Source organism: Arabidopsis lyrata, assembly GCF_000004255.2.
Source record: "Arabidopsis lyrata subsp. lyrata unplaced genomic scaffold ARALYscaffold_6, whole genome shotgun sequence".
In the NCBI taxonomy this organism is placed as follows: Eukaryota; Viridiplantae; Streptophyta; class Magnoliopsida; order Brassicales; family Brassicaceae; genus Arabidopsis; species Arabidopsis lyrata.
Window position 1 is genome coordinate 24,515,752 of NW_003302550.1, and position 21,169 is coordinate 24,536,920.

General features: G+C 36.4%; 6 protein-coding genes across 7 annotated transcripts; 2 read left to right on the forward strand and 4 right to left on the reverse strand.

Annotated features, from left to right (window-relative positions):
- Positions 1-203: 203 nt before the first annotated feature.
- Positions 204-1,020, reverse strand: LOC9308983 (MYB-like transcription factor ETC3). 2 transcript variants are annotated; one of them, XM_021021175.1, is made up of 3 exons: positions 817-1,020; positions 619-706; positions 204-508 (listed from the first exon to the last, which is right to left on the reverse strand). In XM_021021175.1, the coding sequence occupies exons 1-3, from the start codon at positions 878-880 to the stop codon at positions 427-429; spliced, it is 234 nt and encodes a 77-aa protein (XP_020876834.1). In that variant the 5' UTR covers positions 881-1,020; the 3' UTR covers positions 204-426. The 2 variants fall into 2 exon arrangements, with proteins under 2 accessions (XP_020876834.1, XP_002874998.1); XM_002874952.2 differs by having other exon boundaries at positions 619-712; positions 817-982.
- Positions 1,021-9,777: 8,757 nt separating this feature from the next.
- Positions 9,778-12,389, reverse strand: LOC110227611 (rhodanese-like domain-containing protein 4, chloroplastic). Its single transcript, XM_021022337.1, has 8 exons — positions 11,668-12,389; positions 11,253-11,355; positions 11,069-11,155; positions 10,915-10,989; positions 10,751-10,825; positions 10,584-10,664; positions 10,230-10,511; positions 9,778-10,046 (listed from the first exon to the last, which is right to left on the reverse strand). Exons 1-8 carry the CDS (start codon positions 12,288-12,290, stop codon positions 9,999-10,001), a joined length of 1,374 nt encoding a protein of 457 aa, XP_020877996.1. The 5' UTR covers positions 12,291-12,389; the 3' UTR covers positions 9,778-9,998.
- Positions 12,390-12,481: 92 nt separating this feature from the next.
- Positions 12,482-14,812, reverse strand: LOC9311068 (chitinase domain-containing protein 1). Its single transcript, XM_021022338.1, is given in 10 exon segments — positions 12,482-12,610; positions 12,766-13,018; positions 13,111-13,465; positions 13,554-13,641; positions 13,771-13,868; positions 13,991-14,081; positions 14,163-14,243; positions 14,348-14,396; positions 14,399-14,420; positions 14,520-14,812. Coding segments are annotated over 10 exon segments (1,308 nt in total). The 5' UTR covers positions 14,778-14,812; the 3' UTR covers positions 12,482-12,597.
- A 113-nt stretch (positions 14,813-14,925) lies between these two features.
- LOC110227610 (protein ROOT PRIMORDIUM DEFECTIVE 1) lies at positions 14,926-16,853 on the forward strand. Its single transcript, XM_021022336.1, has 2 exons — positions 14,926-15,050; positions 15,134-16,853. Exon 2 carries the CDS (start codon positions 15,149-15,151, stop codon positions 16,724-16,726), a length of 1,578 nt encoding a protein of 525 aa, XP_020877995.1. The 5' UTR covers positions 14,926-15,050; positions 15,134-15,148; the 3' UTR covers positions 16,727-16,853.
- A 91-nt stretch (positions 16,854-16,944) lies between these two features.
- On the forward strand, positions 16,945-19,809 carry LOC9311069 (pentatricopeptide repeat-containing protein At4g01030, mitochondrial). The gene has a single exon (XM_021022334.1). The coding sequence runs from the start codon at positions 16,950-16,952 to the stop codon at positions 19,773-19,775; it is 2,826 nt and encodes a 941-aa protein (XP_020877993.1). The 5' UTR covers positions 16,945-16,949; the 3' UTR covers positions 19,776-19,809.
- Positions 19,810-19,879: 70 nt separating this feature from the next.
- LOC9308984 (abscisic acid receptor PYL7) lies at positions 19,880-21,113 on the reverse strand. The gene is made up of 3 exons (XM_002874956.2): positions 20,881-21,113; positions 20,438-20,653; positions 19,880-20,349 (listed from the first exon to the last, which is right to left on the reverse strand). The coding sequence occupies exons 1-3, from the start codon at positions 21,022-21,024 to the stop codon at positions 20,080-20,082; spliced, it is 630 nt and encodes a 209-aa protein (XP_002875002.1). The 5' UTR covers positions 21,025-21,113; the 3' UTR covers positions 19,880-20,079.
- Positions 21,114-21,169: the final 56 nt, after the last annotated feature.

Below are 21,169 nucleotides of genomic sequence, written 5' to 3' on the forward strand. Positions count from 1 at the left end.
ACTTGTAAGTTGTAAACGACTTCCACTTTTGTTCTGTTTTGAAGTAGGTTATTTGCCACTTTCACGTGTCAAGTGTTTTAAGCAGTGAATTATCCATTTATCCACATTTCTACAATTACCTTCTTCTAGTATGAAATTTCTGTTTTTGTATCAACTTAATAAAATAAAACAAAAACGATGTCAAAAAAATAAAAAAAAATAAATAAAACAAAAACATAAAAATCAATTTGGGCCTAAGAACTCCGCTTAGGAGAAGTCCAACAATGCTTTCACTTCTTGGAAGGCCTACTATATTCACAGTCCACGATAAATGGTTCTTGAGAGTTAATTATTTGAGATTTAAGAAGTTTTTCTTATTACAGAGTGAAATTTTTTAAAATACTAATATAATCGAAACAATTAGTGAAACTACATAGAGATATTTGATCACTTTTCAATTTTCATCATCCAAAACCTCTCAATTTCTCCAGCGGTTCTTCCTGGGATCCTCCCAGCTATCAATTCCCACCTTTCATCAAAAAAAGAGGCAAAATAAAACACAAAATCCAACTTTAATTATAGAGTTTAATAAATTATTTTCCTACAAAAATAAACATCAATTAATTAACAGGTTCAAACCTGTCACCGACAAGCTTATGCATTCTACAGACCAAATCTTCTTCTTCTTGACTCATGTTCACAACTTCCCACTCAAGACTACTCACTTCTGTTCCTTGTCATCACCAAAATTCACATTTCTCATTATATAGAAAAGTTATAAAAAAAAAAACAACATGGAAAAATTAGAAAACGAAGGCGTTTACGTTTTCAGCTTACCTTCAGAAGAAGAAGTAACAATGGAGTTGGTCTTGGGTTGCTTAGTCCTGCGATGGTTATCCATGTTAAACGGCACCGTATTACAAAGAAGAAGAAGAAGAAGAATTAAAGAAACTAAGAGAGAGAGAAGAGAGAGTGGTCGTATGTTGAAGGTTGCACACGAACCATCCTTTCTACTTATAGCAACTAACCAAATCAAGTAACCAACGAGTTTGGTCGGTTTCTATGTTAAAGAATCTTACTTTACTAAATTGGTTTTGTTCTCATTAATTAAATTAATTATTGTTAGCTACTAGTATCTTGCAAGTTGCAACCAATAAAAATCACAAGTACCCGTGACTTCATTTACTTCGTTGTGATGATGGCTCTTGGAACATAAGTTGAATAGATATTGATACATGCCGTTAATTAAGTTAAGATCATTAATAATCAACAACAATTGTTTTCAAAGCTTTTCTTTTATTAGTAGTTCAGTTCATAAAGTGATCAACAAGTTTAAATTATTTTATTATTATTTTTTGTTTCAAACATTTTTTAATGACTATGAACCAATAGTAATCTAATATTTTTAATTATTGCGTTTTGAAGTTTACGAAATAATGATTTGGATGTGTCATATACTCATATAGTATACAAAACTATTGTCCTCTTGTACGTTTGTAAAACACAATAATATTTTTCAACCATTCATGTTTTCTCGGCGAGTTTGTATCACTTAACTGATTGTTTTCATGATTTAGCTTAATTGTAATAACACATAACTTTCTATAAATTGGACAAGTAATACGTTCAACATATATAACCATTAGCAAATATAGAATCTACATTATTTAAAACAATGATCCCCCAACTATGTCTCTTTAATATTTAAGATATATAATGTGGCCATCACAGAAGTAAATGAGTGTCACTACGAAAGATGGAAATGGGTTGGATACTTGCATCCTCAATCATGCAAAATTGGTCTAAATTGGCTTTACGCCAAAAAAAAATGGTCCTAACAATAAGCAACGTGTCGTGTGTTCGTTACAACTGCTTTATTGGTTCGGTTTATTCAACATTGTTACCTACATAAAAATCTAGTATTCCAACTTCAACATATTGTTAGATATTTTTTTTTTGACGGCAACATATTGTTAGATATAATAAACATAAGAAGACCTATAAATTTATGTAAGTCATCATCGAAGGGAATATCCCAAGGCAAAACTATATTTAATTTCCATCCCTAGCAAACTTTCAACTTAACTTTTTTCAGTGCTAACAATATATTCTCATTAAATTCCGAATTTAATTTTGGAAGGAGGAAGAGATACGTAAGTTATATGATACCATTTTAATATATAAATGTGGTCATGTTCTTTAATAAGTTAATATTATGAGTGACACTAACTGATTTATTGGTTTTGTCATTTGGTTTCAAAGAGCAGTAAGAGTACATGGAGTTAATTCCTTATAGTTCGATAAATTACAGTTTATTAATTAGATCACTGTCTTATTGGATTTTGACAGAAAGCAAAAGGTGACTTTTGTCTTTTGAAAGAATGGTATAAGAAATATGTTTTGGACGAAGCGTCCTCAAGCTTATCATTTGATGCAATGTCGTGGTAAACAAAAAAAGAAAAAAAATCCAAATTGAATAAAACTTGGCGATTAAAATGGTAATCTAGAGCAACATGTTTCATTACCTAATGAAAAACGGAGTCATCACATAAAATATGTAATCATACATTGTCACAATATATACGTTTAGTGGCTTGCCAATGAACATATTTTAGAGGATGCATAAACTGTGACAATTAGTTGCATGCAAAAGCTATATATAACCGCAATCAATCGTGAGATACGTTAATTGGTTGATTGATTCACAAAGGGAACTATTGAATGAATCAATTAACAGGCTAGACATTCATTTAATTTGGTTAAACATTTAGTTAAACGTCTAGTTACTAGTTAGGCTTTAGGCATCCACTTTTTTTTTTTGAATAAAATGTTAAATTAAATTCAAGAAAAAACAACGTTTTGTACGTCAAAAGCAGAGGATGGTGAAATGTTTTTGAAAATATAGATACATCAAGTTGATTAGAGGCTTCTTGATGCAAACCATGCTTGGAGGCTTGGTCCGTATCGTGTGTCTCCTTCCTTCCTAATGACCGAGAGCTTGTTCCGAATTTGTTTGTCCAAGTGACGAGTGTTGTAGGAGGAGTCGGCTTCTCTCCATGCTTCCTCCCATTACGCTCCCGCCAAATCGAATGAACTGTTATTTGAAAGCTGTATCGAAGTAGGCATCCACTTTTTCCATCAATGCTACACTTTTTAGATGCCGATTAAGGCATAGCACTTAGCCACTTAATAAAGGAATCATGGATTATTCTACATATAGGTTTATGCTAAGTATATGTCACACTTTTCATTACCCCTTTTAACCTTTTGTCATATAGGGAACTAGGGGAGGTCTCCGCGCCCAGCGCGGGGTTGTATGTTGATTAAGACCAGAATTAATAATTAATATTTAGGGTTATCAAGTTAGGGATATTTATTGAATTAATTTTGTCAAGAGTCTAATTTTTATAACGACATTAATATAGAATTATGGTAAAACGCTATAACTTTTGATATATATTATTAGTAATCAACAATTAATAGTGTTTTTGAATCACAAACAATTATTAGTGTTTATATCTTGATATATATAATAGAATTAAATATAAAAAATCTATATATTTAAACCAACAATATATTAGCAACGCCCCGACCGCCACTGTCCATGGGTTCCCACGTCCAGTCTCGGTCTTTAGGCCCATCTTCTTTGTTTTGTCGTACTCTTGATTTTATGACATATTCATGCTTACTCGTTTCTTTCATATTAGCAACGCCCCGACCGCCACTGTCCGTAGGCTCCCCACGTCCAGTTTCGGTCTTTAGGCCCATCTTCTTTGTTTTGTCGTACTCTTGATTTTATGACATATTCATGCTTACTCGTTTCTTTCATATTTGTAATGCCACGACCGCCACTGTCTGTGGGTTCCCACGTCCAGTTTCGTTCTTTGAGCACATCTTCTTGGTTTTGTAGTACTCTTGGTTTTATGACATATTCACGCTTCCCCGTTTCTTTCATATTTGTAACGCTCCGACCGCCACTGTCCGTGGGTTCCCCACGTCCAGTTTCGGACTTTAATTTGGGCCCATCTTCCTGGTTTTTGTTGTATTCTTGATTTTATGACATATTCATGCTTTTAGATTGTATGTCACTGGAGTTTTTCGTAGTTGGAAACAAATAATTGAAAAATATAATCTCTTACCATATCTCTTACCTATCAAGTAAGTCATCTTGCTCTTTGAAGTAGTTATGTACGTAAAATTTCAATGGTATAGAAACAGGCATCTCCTTTGTATATATCGTGTTATATTTATCGTCCCTATTGTAGTATCTTTGTCTCTACCTTCGCCATTGGTCGCTGCGTAACCCTTCAGTTGATCTCTTGTTTATAAAACCCATATAAAAAGTTGTAAGAGAAATATCATTTTCTTAACTGTATCGTATATGTATTTGTAGTATATTGATCTGAGATTGCAAAGATGTATGCCTATCAAGAAGCTCTTAGCAAAGTAAACACTGAAGATATGTACTAAAAATGAGAGGGTTACAGAGAGCAAGTATCTATCCCTTAGAAACCACTATGTGCAACTGAGAATAATTCATATATATACATACATACACATGTATACAACGTATTGAAGCTTTTAAATTTAAATATCGAATGCTACAAAACTGGAAAATTGCTTGTGGAGAAAGCAATATGAACATGGCCACATATATAACAAATAACCGATTATGCTTGTTGTAGATCATTCTCTTTCAAACCAAAAGTTTTACCTAAACAACATATCAAGTGACTCACAAGAGATACATAAGAGCCATATCCTAAAAATATCCGGCAAAGCAAAAATGCTCCAGGTTCGAGAAGGAAGTCATTGGAAAATTTGAGTATATACCAAACTGGAGAGTAATTCGGCTACAAAGAGAGATGTGTTGGCTTTGAAGAAAAAGCTATGTGATGCTCTACCTTTTATTTATGAATTTTATGCTATGAATATATGTTTTTGTTAGGGTTCAACTTCAGTCTCCGGATTAGAGACTTATATTCATCCGACAAACAATTCGATGTCACAATTAACGCTACAAAATTGGTGGGTTCTCTCTATTAACAAACAAAAAAAAATTATGGGGTATATATATTTTTTTTGTTTTGTTAGATCCATACGACGAAGAACATGACGAAGAACACCAAAAATTCTCATCAATCCGGTACGTTTGATCTTATTTTTATTAGTTTAACAATTACGGTTATGTCCGAATCTGAAATAACCATGGCTCCAGACTCCTTCACACCATGGCCACATATCACCGGAGTGGAGACGATTTCAAATTCGGAGCTTCTCTTCGCATATAAAATCATACATATGGTCTCTTTGTTTCGGGTTCCCTTTACAATAATTAGTACATATTTCAAAACTGAGCTACAAAAGAGCACATTGGATTTTGGTAAACATCAAGATTGCTTCCTACCTTCCAAGAAACATGATAGACTAATTCACATCCAAGACCAAACATTAGCCACATAAAGCCTGAATCAAATTAAACGATCTTAGGATGCTCTTCATAATCCGTAAGTTAAAGAGACTTGCATTAATATTGCAAATTAGACTCTAGAGGTCCACAATGGTTAATCAGAGTGTATCAAAGACGACGAATAAAGCATGAATTAGAATATCAGCAGAGGAAGCACACAAATATTCAATAAACGTAATCAATCACTGAGAATAGCATGGACCCAACTTTTGAAAGATTCATAAAAAAGGAAGATTTTTCCTATGCAACAATATTCAAACAATGAGAAGATCAATGATTGATGACTAACCATACAACCGAAGCAAAGCCATAAACAGAAACGAAAGTACTAAAGAGCCACAACAGCAGTGATACGACATTTGTTTCCTCGCACTGGAAACAATGACGTGCTTCCATAAATCCAATCTAGTTTTTATGGAAAACAAACCTGCATTCATAATAAACACTACTATTAATTATTATTTTTTATGCAAGAATTAAATGGCAGTATAAAAAATTCAATGGTTAGTGCCGAAAAAAAAGCAAGGATTAGTTATGATATCAAATCAAAATTAAATATCAAGCAAGGTATTTACATAAAATTAAGGCAGTGGAGGATCTAAGAATTTTTTTTTGACAATATCTACAACTAAACAAAGAAAATTTATATATTTTTAAAACAGAATCATTATTTGTTTTTTGGTAAGATTAAAACCGAATCATTATCATATTAGTAAAATTATCATTTATTTATTATTATCCACGTTAATTTAAAAGTTTAAGAGAATATCTGCTTTTTTCTCATAAAAGGATGGAATAATAACATAACTCTTTTAGATTTATAACTATATTTGACATTATCATATTAAATCTATTAAGATAAATATATTTCTTTTTGAAAAATATAAATAAAATGATAATATAATTATTATAGGTTTACAATTATATTATTATCCATGTCAAAATTTTAAAACATTTTACTTTTTTCTCACATAGGAAGATAGAACAATAACGTAACAGTTTAAGATTTACAACATAAAAATAATATCAGAATTGGAACGCCAAATCATAATCAACACAATTAACACAACTCTAATGGGAAATTAGAGTTATCTTGTGATTAAAATACTAAACAAACAAAACTAACCGAAACAAAACAAAAGTCTTCCTTTCAAAATCATTAACGTGACGGATTGCTGACTGATTAAGTTGAAGTTTTAGGCATTTAAAGATCTAGAAAGATGATTAAGGTTAAACATTTTTATTTATTTTAAACAACGTTTGAATGTTGACAAAAAAAGAAGAAGAGAGTGTTGGGACCATCGGGAGAGACAACGTTGAGCAGCTGCGAAAGAAGCCAACGTTGTCTATTATGTTCCTCACAGTGTTTGATTTGACTTTTGATGACATTACACTCCTGTCCACTTGTTGTCTCGAAAGTTCATGCAATGGAAAATTATTAAACAAAACAATTTACTTTTATGTATAAATCCTAGGGAAGAACCGATCAAGCTAAGATCAATGGTTGTGGTTTTAGTACCGTATACTTCTCAAATATACCCGTTGAATAACGGAAATCCGCAAGACGGGGAGGAGACGAAGTCACCCTAGCTGGCAAAGGAGCTAACCCAGCTCCTTTGGTCTTATTTATGGTCATATGTATTTAGCAAAATATGGTATACAAACCGAACCAATCAACAACAAAACCTGGTTTTAAATTGTTGTATATTTCTCAAAAGTCAAAACCCATAATAACCAATGGAACAGAAGAAGCTAATGCAGAGCATACTTACGCTTGGAGTAAAGAGTGATGCAAGCTTCCATTGGCACACCCGAAAACGCATCGGAGCATGGAAAGAAACCTAAAAACCAATAAATTAAACAATAATTAAATCTTAGTGCATGGAAAACGAATCCTATACATACCAAAGTCCGAATCTCAGTGCCTTAGAATGACCTCGATACCAAAAACTTTAAGTTACTACTTCCATATATGTAATATTTTAGTTTGGGGAGAGAGATTGGCAACGAAGAGTAATTCCTGAATTTAACAGACAAGTTTGTTATCCCTAATCTAAAGAGAGGAATACTTAAATTGTATTAACGACAAAAATTAGCCTCCTCTGAAGATTCATCCCTGAAATAAGTCATCTTTCTGACTTTGTGGCAACTGTGTTATCAAAAGTTGAGTGTTTCTTCTGAAAAAGACATATTTGAAAATAATAAGAACATGTACCTCAACAAAATCGGGAGGTACCTCATCTTTTTACAACAAAAAGAAACATACCAAACCATCGATGATTACCTTCTCAAAAGTTGAAACCAAACTTTTTGATTATAAAAATTGATTAGTGGTGAAAATAGTGAAACCATAAATACAAAAAAAAAAAAAAATCAAATTTGTACATATAAACTATAAGATCACCTGTTTATTCATTGAATTAGGTCCAAATTTTCCATACACCAGTTCACATCGTCTCCTCCATACATCCACCCTACAATAAAAAGAAAAATTCAAATTAGGTAGAAGCAAAAAAAAGTTTGAAAAAAAAGAACAAAAAAAAACAAGGGTAGTTATGATCTGAAATTGAATACCATGAGCAAGGTATTTATATTGAATAGGAGGCGGTGCATGATTTAGGGTTTCTAAATTTTTCGACGATAAATACAAAAAAAGAAAAGAAAATTTACATATTTTAATAAGCAAATCACTATCATAATAATAAATATTTGTAAAACTGCCATTTATTCATTGTTATCCATGTTTATTTAAAATAATATTTACTTTTTTCCGTAAAAATATGGAATAATAACAACTATTTTAGATTTACTACTATATCTGATACTATCTTATAAAATATATTAAAATTTAATGGAAAATTCCTTTCTGTTTCAAAAATAAGGCGGAACAATAATATAATTTTTGATTTACAATAGATAGACATGCATGGTATCCATATGCGTCATGTCACGCTGATCCATATTTTTTTCCAAAACTCGATCTAATTGCTATTATGTGCAAAAATCACCGCCGTTCACGTTCATGTTCACGTTAGCACTCCATACCTTAATTCACATGTAAACCTCTCTGCCTATCTCTGACTTCAGCTCTCTCATCTTCGAGTCTCCCCAAGAAAGTTTTGACACCACACCAACATTTCATTCGTCAAAATTAAATCGAGTTTGCACAAGGTTACAACCGATTAATAGGTGGTCTTCTACCTTCTATTTACGATTTTATGCTATGAATATATGTTTTTGTCAGGGTTCAAGTCAATCTCCGGATTAGAGACTTATAATCATCCGACGAACAATACGATGGCGTGATAACCGTTTCTAAATTGGTGGGTTCTCTTTCATTGATCTACATATTATTTTTTTTGTTCGTTTTTTTTCCAAATATTTAGATTGAAACGACGACGAACACGACGATCATACCAAAAATTTCATCTATTCCGGTACGTTTGATCTTTATTTTAATTAGTTTAACAATTAATAGCCGTTTACGATTAATTTCGGATATCTAAATCTTATTAATTTGAGTAAGGTTAGAATAGTATTCTTTTATGTTTATATTAATGCTCCGATTAATAATTTTCGGATATTTGACATTATCATCTTAAATATATCAATATTATAATAAATATTTTCCTTTTCCGATTTTTTTTTTTTGGTATAATTCCTTTTCCGATAAATTATGAAACAGATATGTTTACACAAAAGGTAAAAAAGAAAAAGAAAAAAAAAAAAAAAAAAAACCCATCAACCGTCTCCATTCACACGTTTCTTCATTATGATCACGAATTCACGTTCATGGAAGCTTCATCATACATTAACACTTACAAGTTTCTTCGTCGAGTTTTTATCCAAGGTTTCTTCGTCAACTCTGTATCCAAGGTAATAAATATTTGTTCTTTTCATTGGTTAGAATTATAGGGTGTAGGATAGTATTGACGTCTTAAAGACATAACATGAGCAAGATACTATGAGAAGCTTGACTATTCTGCTTCGACAGATCAACATGTGAAATTCTATCATACATTAACACTTACAAGTTTCTTCGTCGAGTTTTTATCCAAGGTTTCTTCGTCAACTCTGTATCCAAGGTAATAAATATTTGTTCTTTTCATTGGTTAGAATTATAGGGTGCAGGATAGTATTGACGTCTTAAAGACATAACAAAATTATGATATAGATCTAGAGTAAGAGAAAGAAAGAGATCTTTCCAACAAAGATCCAGTAATCACAAGATATTTGCAAATGTCTCTACTATTTTTACTTCGTCCAATAAAACCCATCACACACCTTCTGATGCCCTTTTCATTTGTAACTCACGAGATGACCGACTCTTGTTTGAACTTGCAACTGATAAAAGCACTCGATGACGGTATAAAGGGGAAAGTAAAACAGAGTCTACTTATCTCAGATTCGACACAAGGTAGCATCTAAGTTCGAGAGAAAAAAAAAGAAGAGAAAAAGAACAAGTTACAAGATTCGACCAATTTTGTTCTTTTGTTTTCAGGAGGACAAACCAGAATAAGTAAAGAGAGAGACTGCTTCTTAGCTGTTTTCAGGGCTGCGATGGCATCGGAGAAGATGGAGGCTTCAAGTCAGGGTACTGCAAAAGAGTGAAGAAACACATCAGATTAGTAAACGATGACTAAAACCCATGTAAGAACTAGTAAAGCATAAAGATACTTCTTCAAGGATCAACGGAGGTCCAAATTGTAACTATAAACCGCTTAAAGGTTTGTTTATTTTCCACCGAAAAGAGCTCTCTATGAGAAAGTAGAATCATTACCGATGCATATGGAGAGAGAGGTCTTGAATGAGGTTTTGGTTTGGCTTCTGTTTCGGTTGGTTCTGTGATTACTTGTGCAACGGCAGCAGCAGCTTCGACCACTGGCTCTGGCTCTGGTACTGGTTTATCTACGGTGGTGGTTGTAGCTGCTCCTGCTTCTGGCTCAGGTACTGGTTTATCGACAGTGGTGGTTGTAGCTGTGGCTGCTTCTGCTGCTACTGTTGCTGGTGCAGGAAGAGCTTTGTTGCTTGTTGACTGAGGAAGAAGAGCCTTTCCTATTTCCTGTTATTCAAAGTTGAATTAGTTATAGAAAGGGTTTCTTTACTAATGTAGATATGTACCTAAATTAGTCACCTTTAACTCGTCAACAAGTTCTTTAGGAGCAACCTTTGTGTTCAAGAACTCATCCACCTGTTTTAGAGTTTGCTTTCGGTCCTGTAGAAGAACCATCAAAACATCACCAACTCCGATAAACACATTCAAATTGAATCTTGAAGAAAGGAAAGATGGGAAGAACTTGCCTCAGCAAATAGAAGTTTCTTGCCTGCAAGCTGAACAAGTGCAGCTGAACCTAGTAGTTGGAGTATGGTTTCAATCTGTAGGGATGATGATAGAGAGTAAGATTAATCAGGAATTTTCTGGAGACAAGAAGATGGAGAAAGAGGAATGATACCGAAAGACTCACCTCTGTAAATGCAAAAACACTTAATCCAGCAGCAGCGGCTACTCCAAGAGCGACAGACACACCATCAGAACTCTCCTGTACATTTATGTTAAAATCATTTTCCGATATTTGTTACAGAAACTTAAATTAAATGTATGTAAAATTGGATACTCACACCAAATACACCGCTGATGCTATCCGTCAAACTGCTCAAATCAAGACTGAGAGTCTTCTTTGGCTCTACCCAAGGCAAGCCGCTATTCTGCAAATCAGGGGAAAAAAAACAAATGTGAATAAGTCGAAATTGAAATGAATTGAAGAAGCAAATAATATGGGATGAGAGGAAGAGGAACACACACCAACCAGCCTCTAGGTCCCTCTGCACCATCTTTAATCGCGTAAGCAGATTTGAATCCATTAAGAGCCACCAATTCAGCAACAAGCTCGGAGTTTCCATCAAACCTGGCTTTCCATTCAAATAAATCAGACTGTATTAAACTACTGACAAATGACAACAATGTGAGAAATCTATATGATTCTCAATTTCTCTCCAAAAGCAATATAATAAGACATAATTATCACTACCCAATTTTGAATATTCTTTCAGAAAGCAAACGAATGCAGCAGCAGAGCAAATGAAGGAAAGCTGCAACTATAATTCAGTGATCAGACAATATAAGAAGCTAAAATGATTCAATGTTCTCATAAGCCTCTCAAGATATGTAACTTTCATCAAAAAATAAAGGAATCTTTTTTAGTTGCCGAGAGCCTTACTTGTCCAGAATGAACAATGTGGTGTTCTCAGGATCTTTAAACTTCAAGGAAAGCTTCTTCAGGAAACCAGGCTTGTCTTCACCGTTATAAACAATAGAAACAGCTTTTTTACCCAAACCCTTAATATTAGGACTGCCCACTTGTCTGAAATCAGCAGTGGCTCTTATGTCAAGTAACTGAGCATTATCATCAGTACCCAACTTGGTATAAGCATTCTTAGCAGATTCAACTCCCCAAGATTTGGGCTTTTTGTTCAGAACCTGAGACAAAACAAATGGAACAGCCAATGCAGCAACTCCACCGGAAATAACCAATGGATTGTCCGTGACAAAATTGGATATCCCTTCAATCAGACCATCCGAATCAAAAGATGAAGAAGTGGTCATAGATTGTTGCAAAGCTTCCTCGTACGTCAGAGATTTAGCAGGAGCTGTTGCACTGCTTAGAACAGAGGTTAGAAGAGCCAATCCACCATTGAATCTCTTCAAGAAGCTTTCTTGGGAGATTGGTCTCGGTGATTTTGGTGGAAAGAGGTTAGGGAGCGAGAAAGGCTTTCGTGGTTCTGATCTTTTCTCGGATAAAACCGACATAGGGCTAAAGGTTGCGGTTTTCAGAGCTTCCATTGCTCTATCTCTCAATTTCTCCTTTTACACCAAGAATTATCCTCTCCGTATCATCAAACTTTTCCCAAAGATTAAAGATGATGAAGAAGAAGTGGAAGAAAAGTGTCAAGGACAAGCATTGAGCTGTTTCTAGTAAGCTGACGTGGACTGTGTAATCAATCCTAGCCATGGCTTGCTTGACACGTGGCATATTTGGATGAGATTCCTATTGATCATGTTTTGGTGTGAGAGGAGAGCACTGTGACTACTTACTTACTTTGTCCCAAATTGCATGTCAAATGTGTGGCCACATAATATTGAAGATTCTTCAAGAGAAGCCTCTGCATATTTACCAAAATGTCCTTTATCCAGAACGCAAAGAACAGAGACTAGACATTTAACTACAAAAGGTTCCACAGCATTTGATTTAAGTGAAACAAAGAGGATCAAGTATAACATCAAGAAAACAGAACATGATGCAATGTATGGAACTTACAATAGATCAAAGAAATAATCTAAACCTTGTCCGATTTCCCAGATTGAAATGCCGATACCCCAGAGACGAGCATTCTCAAGCCGTAGAAGGATTGACATCAATGTAGGATAGAAAACAGCATGCTTGATGTTCTTATCATCTCTATACATGAAAAGATGCTCGCCACTCTCTTTATCCCAACGAAAAGTTGGCTTGTGTTTCTGGAGTAATGCGAGGTAATCCCTTCCGGTGATTGCTCCTCCGCCTCCTGAATCTTGCTCAAAAGAAAACATTTTATTCAGTTAGGTTTGAAAGAAAGGCCAGAAGAGAACAAGCTGTTTAAATAAGCTTGGATGGTTCATATACCTCCAGAGATTACAAAATCGTTGCCATAAAAGTTGATACCAAGAAGAACTTTTCTGGCTATGTTTGAGTCTATGCTATTGCATGAACCAAGCAGGAGCTTGAGGGTCAAATCTATCCACTTGACAGGAGCATTGGGGCCAGGGTTCTGGGGATTGGAGAAATCATAGGTCATAAGAGAGAACCCATCAACCGAATCTTTCAAGAATTGAAGATCTTCGGGCCCAAAATCGTACATTTGGAGCTTCTCTGAACGAGGCGGACCAACGACATACATGAACTGCATATGTTGCTGGTTATTTCTCAGTGAGCTTGTTGAGTGAAGGGCGTCTCCAAGTTGTTTTACGAATTGCAGTGCCTAGAAGATTTATTAAGAAGGTTGCTGACATGATGCATTATGTGAAAACAAAATATCAAAACGGTCTGAAGGAGATTACAGGGCATACCATTTTCCGCATATCTGGGTCATGCAAAACGCCATAAGCTGCCCACCTTGACCAAGACTCTAACACGATACCATCATATTCCATTTCCCTAGAGTTCAAGCCAAACATGATGACAAGGTAAAGTTAAAATTTACAAGCTCTATGTAAAGAGTAAAGACATTCATCCTTTTCAGAGCATGAACTTTACAGGAATTTTAGACTTATGGGAGACCCTTACTTGCACTCTGTGACAATAAGATTGATAGCTTTCTCCCTTAGTTTCTTTTTCTTAAGCATCTCCCCAGGAATTGCTTCTAGAACAACTCTTGGTAATATCTACATAAAAGGGGAAGAAAAAATTCAGACAAGCAAAAAAGGAAAAACAAATTTAAGCATCAGCATTTTCAGGGCATCGATCTCTGGCCAATACAGAGAAGGAAGGAAGTTGGTTAAACTACCAGCGCATTTCCTCTTGATCGAAGCTCTTGGATCCATCCCTTATCAGCATTATGTCTCCCTTCCAAAACCAACCCAGATCCTTGGCTACTACTAGAGACAGAAACCAAAAATGTCACCACTATTTTTTGGAAACCAGGAGATGATTGCAAACACTCACATTATACCGCATACCTCTTCAGGTCATACCATACCGGTGATAAATGTGTAAACTTTGAGTTAAATATCTTTGCAATGTCATAACCTTTAGAGTTCCTGCACAACATTTTTAGCATAAAGATCCAATCGCTACTGCTCTCAGTGACAACAATTTGTATATTTCAATATCTAAAACCTGAAACTGTTCGAAAGAAACCTACCATGGAGTAATGTAAGCTAACACTGGATAATCATAGTGCCTAGTTGTTGATTCTCTGCGGCCTTAGAATGTTCCTGAAACAAATTCAAACCAAATTTGATGAAAATTTCATCCTAAAGTTTTCAGCTTTTCTTCAATGGATTCCAACATTGACCCAAAACTATGGAACTCACAGTGATGATTTCTTGGAAATTAATATCAGTTTTAACGATTCCCTTGTGACGTATTGATAATTCCGTTTTGATGACTCGATCAGCGAATTTGACTTTGTACACGACAATCGAAACGGCGGGAATCAAGATGAAGAAGATTACGAAAATGGTGATGAGTCTCCGATCTGAGTCTGGTTCTACGACTTGAGACAGTGACTCGCCTCCGTCCTTCCGCCGTTTCAAACTCTCCGTCGCCGATGAATGTCGTCTCCTCGCCATCGAGTTGAATTTGTTCCGAAGAACAGAGACCAAAACGACATCGTTCGGACTAAGAGATTTGTTTTTTACTAATGAAATTCCAGATTTACCCCTGCTTCTGGTCAAATATTACGTTAAAGACCTATAAGAGGATATCAGAGAGATGCATCATCCTGGCCCTGGGAAAAAGAGGAGGGTTTTATGACTTTTATCGTTAAACCCCAATCCAAATCTTCGCGACCCGAAACAGATTCTTGTTCAGAACCTGTTACTAGATTGAACCGAAGCGATAAGGTGAGATTTTTCTTTTTATTTCCTGTACTCAAATTTCTTAATTTTTTGGTCGTAGAAGACTTATCAGGAGTTTCAATTCACAGGTTTGAGTCTCAAAAATGGAGCCCAAGCTTCTTCTTTCTGCACATAAGCCTTTGTTTGTCTCTTGCAACTCTCCGTTCAATGAAAAAACCAATATTTCTGTCAAATCCGGTTTGCCCATGTCCACAATTCGAGCTGCGAGGTCTCAGTTTATGGGGGAAGGTTTGATTTTGGGGAACAAATACGGATTTTGGAGTGCTTCTAGGAAAACTCGTCTTGTTGTTGAGCCTGTGAGAGCTGCTGTGAAGAGAAGGAAAGAGCTTACTTTCGATAGCGTTGTTCAAAGGGATAAGAAACTTAAGTTAGTGTTGAACATTAGGAAGATTCTTGTGAGTCAACCTGATAGGATGATGTCTCTTAGGGGTTTGGGTAAATACAGGAGAGATTTGGGTTTGAAGAAACGTCGTCGGTTTATAGCTCTGCTTAGGAAATATCCTGGTGTGTTTGAGATTGTTGAAGAAGGAGCTTATTCTTTGAGATTTAAGATGACATCAGAAGCTGAAAGGCTGTACCTTGAGGAAATGAGAATTAGGAATGAGCTTGAAGATGTACTAGTTGTTAAGTTGAGGAAATTGGTGATGATGTCTATCGATAAACGGATATTATTGGAGAAAATTTCCCATTTGAGGACTGATTTAGGACTTCCTTTAGAGTTCCGCGACACGATTTGTCAGCGTTACCCGCAATATTTCCGTGTGGTTCCTACACCTAGAGGTCCGGCTTTAGAGCTAACTCACTGGGATCCTGAGCTTGCAGTGTCAGCTGCTGAGTTATCTGAAGATGATAATAGGACTAGAGAGTCAGAAGAGAGGAATTTGATTATTGATAGACCACCTAAGTTCAATAGGGTTAAGCTTCCAAGGGGTCTCAATCTTTCAAAAAGTGAGACGAGGAAGATATCTCAGTTCCGTGACATGCGGTATATATCTCCTTACAAGGATTTCTCCCACTTGAGGTCGGGAACACTCGAGAAAGAAAAGCATGCTTGTGGGGTTATTCATGAGCTTTTGAGCTTGACGACTGAGAAAAGAACGTTGGTGGATCACTTGACTCATTTCCGTGAGGAATTCAGATTCTCGCAACAACTTAGAGGAATGCTTATAAGGCACCCTGATCTCTTCTATGTGTCTTTAAAAGGAGAAAGAGACTCGGTTTTCTTACGAGAAGCTTACAGGAACTCTGAATTGATAGATAAAGATCCTCTAACTCTTGTGAAAGAGAAGATGCGTGCACTTGTTTCTGTACCGAGGTTCCCTAGGAGAGGAGGACCCAGGAAAGAAGAAGAAGGAAGAGACGAAGAGATGGATGGAAGCGATGCAGAGGGTGAGGAGGAAGAAGAAAGTGATGCTGAAGAATGGTCTGATGTTGATGGTTACTTGGAAGGTGAAGATGGTGGCAATGATGATGATGGTGATTGGACTGATGACGAAGAAGAAGAAGATGTACCTCCTAACTTTGATGATGATGAAGAAGAAGAAGATAGCGTGAAGATTGGATTGAGTCCTTCAAATAGAAAATCAAGTAGTCCTAAAAAGAAAGAAGAGAAAGTACTTACTCCTGTTTTCCCTGATGGTACTCCAAGGGAAAAATGGTAAAGCTTTCTTGAAGATGTTTACTTGTCTTGTATCATTCTTGAAGATGAACACTAATAGCTCAAGTTTATGTATGTTGTTGTTGCTTTGGTTGTAAGAACACATGAGAATGATGTTTAATCTTCCGCAAGTGAATCTTAAACATATAAAACGCTGCGTTTTGAGTTCGTAATGAAATAAAACGGATAGGTCCGTCCTCTTATCCGGAAACTGTGAAGTGAATAAAATGGAGAACTTCTCTCTAACTTTCCGCCATTGTTACAGCTCCTTGTTTCTTCATCAGTCACAGCGAAGATATCTTCTTAATCATTATTCTTCGGCTTGTTTTTCTCTGGACATCAAACATGCGTCGTTTGAATCTATACCAATCTCAATTTCTCTGGAACCGTCGTCTTCAAGTTGGGATTTTCATCCGTTGAAGGAGCTAAATGGTTGCAAAAATCTGGTTTCTGTTAAAGCTACTCATGCTCGGATGATGAAGTTAATCGATCGATTTGAATTGGAGTTCATCTCTAAGTGCTTGATCACTCGTTACCTTGAATTCGGAGAATTTGGATATGCCAGTGCTGTGTTCTTCCTGGGATTCCCAAGGAATCAAGTTTCATGGAGGGATTTCTTGGAAAAGGCTGAGGATTTCGGAGTAGAGAAGTATAAGGTCTTAGAGGAATTTGTTCGGCTACAGAACAAAGGAGTAAATTTCGATGAAGTAGTTCTCGCTATGGTTTTCAGAATTTGTGCTGTTCTAATGTATCGGTTTCTGGGTTTCACTATCCATGGTGGTTTGATCAAGAGAGGCCTCGATAATTCAGACACACGAGTGGTTTCTGCGTTGATGGGTTTCTATGGAAGATGTGTGAGTTTGGATCTTGCTAACAAGATATTCGATGAAATGCCTAAAAGAGATGATCTTGCATGGAACGAGATCGTAATGGTAAACTTGCAGAGTGGGAATTGGGAAAAGGCTGTGAAACTGTTCAGAGTGATGCGGTTTTCTGGTGCAAAAGCTTATGATAGTACGATGGTTAAGCTTTTGCAAGTTTGTAGCAACAAGGAAGGTTTTGCACAAGGGAGACAGATTCATGGGTATGTTCTGAGATTGGGGTTTGAATCAAATGTGTCCATGTGTAACTCCTTGATTGTCATGTACTCGAGGAATGGCAAGCTTGAATCATCCAGGAAAGTTTTTAATTCGATGGTAGACCGGAATTTGTCTTCGTGGAACTCGATTGTATCGAGTTATACGAGACTTGGTTATGTAGATGATGCTATGGGTCTCCTGGACGAGATGGAGACATGTGGTCTGAAACCAGATATAGTGACATGGAACTCTCTTTTGTCAGGTTATGCTTCTAAAGCCTTATCCAGAGATGCCATTGCGGTATTGAAGAGAATACAAATTGCTGGTCTGAAGCCAAACACGAGCTCAATTAGTAGTCTTCTTCAAGCTGTTTATGAACCAGGGCTTGTTAAACTTGGAAAAGCGATTCACGGATATGTAATAAGAAATCAGCTTTGGTATGATGTTTATGTAGAAACCACTTTGATCGACATGTATATTAAAACTGGCTACTTGCCTTACGCCCGGATGGTTTTTGATATGATGGATGAGAAGAACATTGTTGCTTGGAATTCACTCATCTCGGGACTTTCGTACACCGGTCTGCTAAAGGAAGCTGAAGCGTTAATAAGTAGAATGGAAAAGGAAGGGATCAAATCTAATGCTGTTACATGGAACAGTCTGGTTTCTGGGTATGCGACTTGGGGAAAAACTGAGAAAGCTTTGGCTGTAGTAGGGAAGATGAAAAAGAACGGGGTGGAGCCTAATGTGGTTTCATGGACTGCAATCTTGTCGGGGTGTTCCAAAAATGGAAACTTTGGGAATGGTCTCAAAATTTTCTTGAAAATGCAGGAAGAAGGTGTCTCTCCAAACTCAGCTACCATATCCAGCTTGCTTAGGATATTAGGGTGCTTGAGTCTATTATACAGTGGCAAAGAGGTTCACAGCTTCTGTCTAAAGAACAATTTGACCCGCGATGCACATGTTGCAACTGCACTAGTAGATATGTACGCAAAATCAGGGGATCTGCAAAGCGCGGCTGAGATTTTCTGGGGCATTAAGAACAAACCACTAGCTTCTTGGAATTGTATGATCATGGGTTATGCCATGTTTAGGCGAGGCGAAGAAGGGATTGCGGTTTTCAATGCGATGCTTGAAGCGGGCATTGAACCTGATGCTATAACGTTTACCTCTGTCTTGTCTGTTTGTAAGAACTCAGGTCTTGTCCGAGAAGGATGGAAATACTTTGATCTTATGAGGTCTCATTATGGTGTTATCCCGACAATCGAACACTGCTCTTGCATGGTAGAATTGCTCGGGAGATCGGGTTATCTTGATGAAGCCTGGGACTTTATCCGAACAATGCCATTAAAACCCGATGCAACTATTTGGGGTGCATTTCTTTCATCTTGTAAGATCCATAGAGACCTAGAACTAGCGGAAATCGCTTGGAAGAGGCTTCAAGTACTAGAACCACACAATTCAGCTAACTACATGATGATGATAAACTTGTACAGTAATTTGAACAGATGGGGAGATGTTGAACGCATACGGAACTCAATGAGCAATAATAGGGTGAGAGTCCAGGATCTGTGGAGCTGGATTCAGATCGATCAAACGGTTCACATCTTCTATGCAGAGGGAAAAGCACATCCGGATGAAGGAGAGATATACTTTGAGCTATACAAATTAGTCTCTGAGATGAAGAAATCAGGTTATATGCCAGACACAAGATGTATACACCAAAACGTAAGTGAATCAGAGAAAGAGAAGCTGCTTATGGGACATACAGAGAAGTTAGCAATGACTTATGGCCTTATCAAGAAGAAAGGCATAGCTCCTATAAGAGTGGTCAAAAACACAAATCTATGTTCCGATTGCCACACTGTAGCCAAATACATATCGGTTTTAAGAAACCGTGAAATTGTTTTACAAGAGGGGGCAAGAGTTCATCATTTCAGAGACGGAAAATGTTCCTGCAACAACTCTTGGTGATAATATAGATAGTCACTAGCTCTGTTTTTTCTTACAATGGTGCGTAAATAAAGACACTGTCCAACAAACAGCAGAAAACAAATTACATCAAAACTTTCGCTGCAGGCTCGAAAATGGCCTATGGAGTGGATCTGAGCAAAGCAGCAGAGAAGCATGATGTGATCATGCTTCTATATACCTAAATGACCAGACTAAAGAATTTATTAGTGGAAGATTCTAAACGCACTGGATCTTTCTTCCTTCACTGAGTTTGTACGTGGGACTAATCGAGCCATATCTCCAAAGGTTACTTCTCTCCATATCTTCAAAGGTTGGTTGCTGTATGATTCTTCTCTCTGTATCCATTGGAAGTGTTACAGAAAGTGGCGATGGAATTGGTAATGTCCTGAGCAGCCAATCTTTCAGAGACACAAGCCAAGGATTTGAGGTTACACTTTATGAGTGATTCCACGAAGTAACATGTATCATCTTTGGTGTTGCCTTGAGGAACATCCACAACAAAAGACTCAATCACCATAGTTCCTGACCTTCCATCGATCATCTCCGGATGTACAGTCAAGATCGACGAGTAATTCTGCGGAATCAAACAAAAGCCATTATAGCAACTGCCAATGTTTATGAAATCTTGAAAAAGCTATTGAGAGAATTTTGGATATATTAACCTTAAGTCTGTGATCACCACCAATGATGTTGATACCGAGAATGTGTTCTTCATCATCAAGCTGTTCCAATCTCTCGGTACTGGTAGTCGCAGGAAGACCAGATTTGACATTAACTTGTCTGAGACAACCGATCTCAGGATCACCATTAACAGTGCATCTGCTTATAAATGGTTTGTATTTCTGCGGCTGATCAAATCTCCGCACAAGTGACCAAACCTGAGTCATGTATATTTATATACACCATCGTTAGCTTGTAAAACTAAGAGAGACCAACAAGTCCCTAAATCCAGCTAATTTCAATTCACAGCGAATCGTAAAAGAATAAACTAAAAAATCGAAACAAAAATAGAAAGATCAGAACCCTAAATCGGGCAAAACAATTTCAACAAAATTCGTAATGAAAATAAAGAAAACAGAGGGTGAGAGAGAATAGAAGAGCGTACGAGATGAACAGGAGCTTTGATGTATTTGACGAGAACAGAGGTACACTGGTTGTCGCTGCAATGATGACGATGATGCAACCTTAAAGACTGCGCCGTCACCAGAGCTCCGTACATCTCTCTATCGTCTCCTCCGGTCATCTCCATCTTCCGACCAGATATCTCTAATCTTGTTGAGAGTGGATAAAATAGAACCAAATAAAGTAAAGAAAATGACTTTTTATGGGTTTATTTTTGTTTTGGTTGGTTTGGCTCAAAATCAACGAACACACACCGACATATATTAATCCAA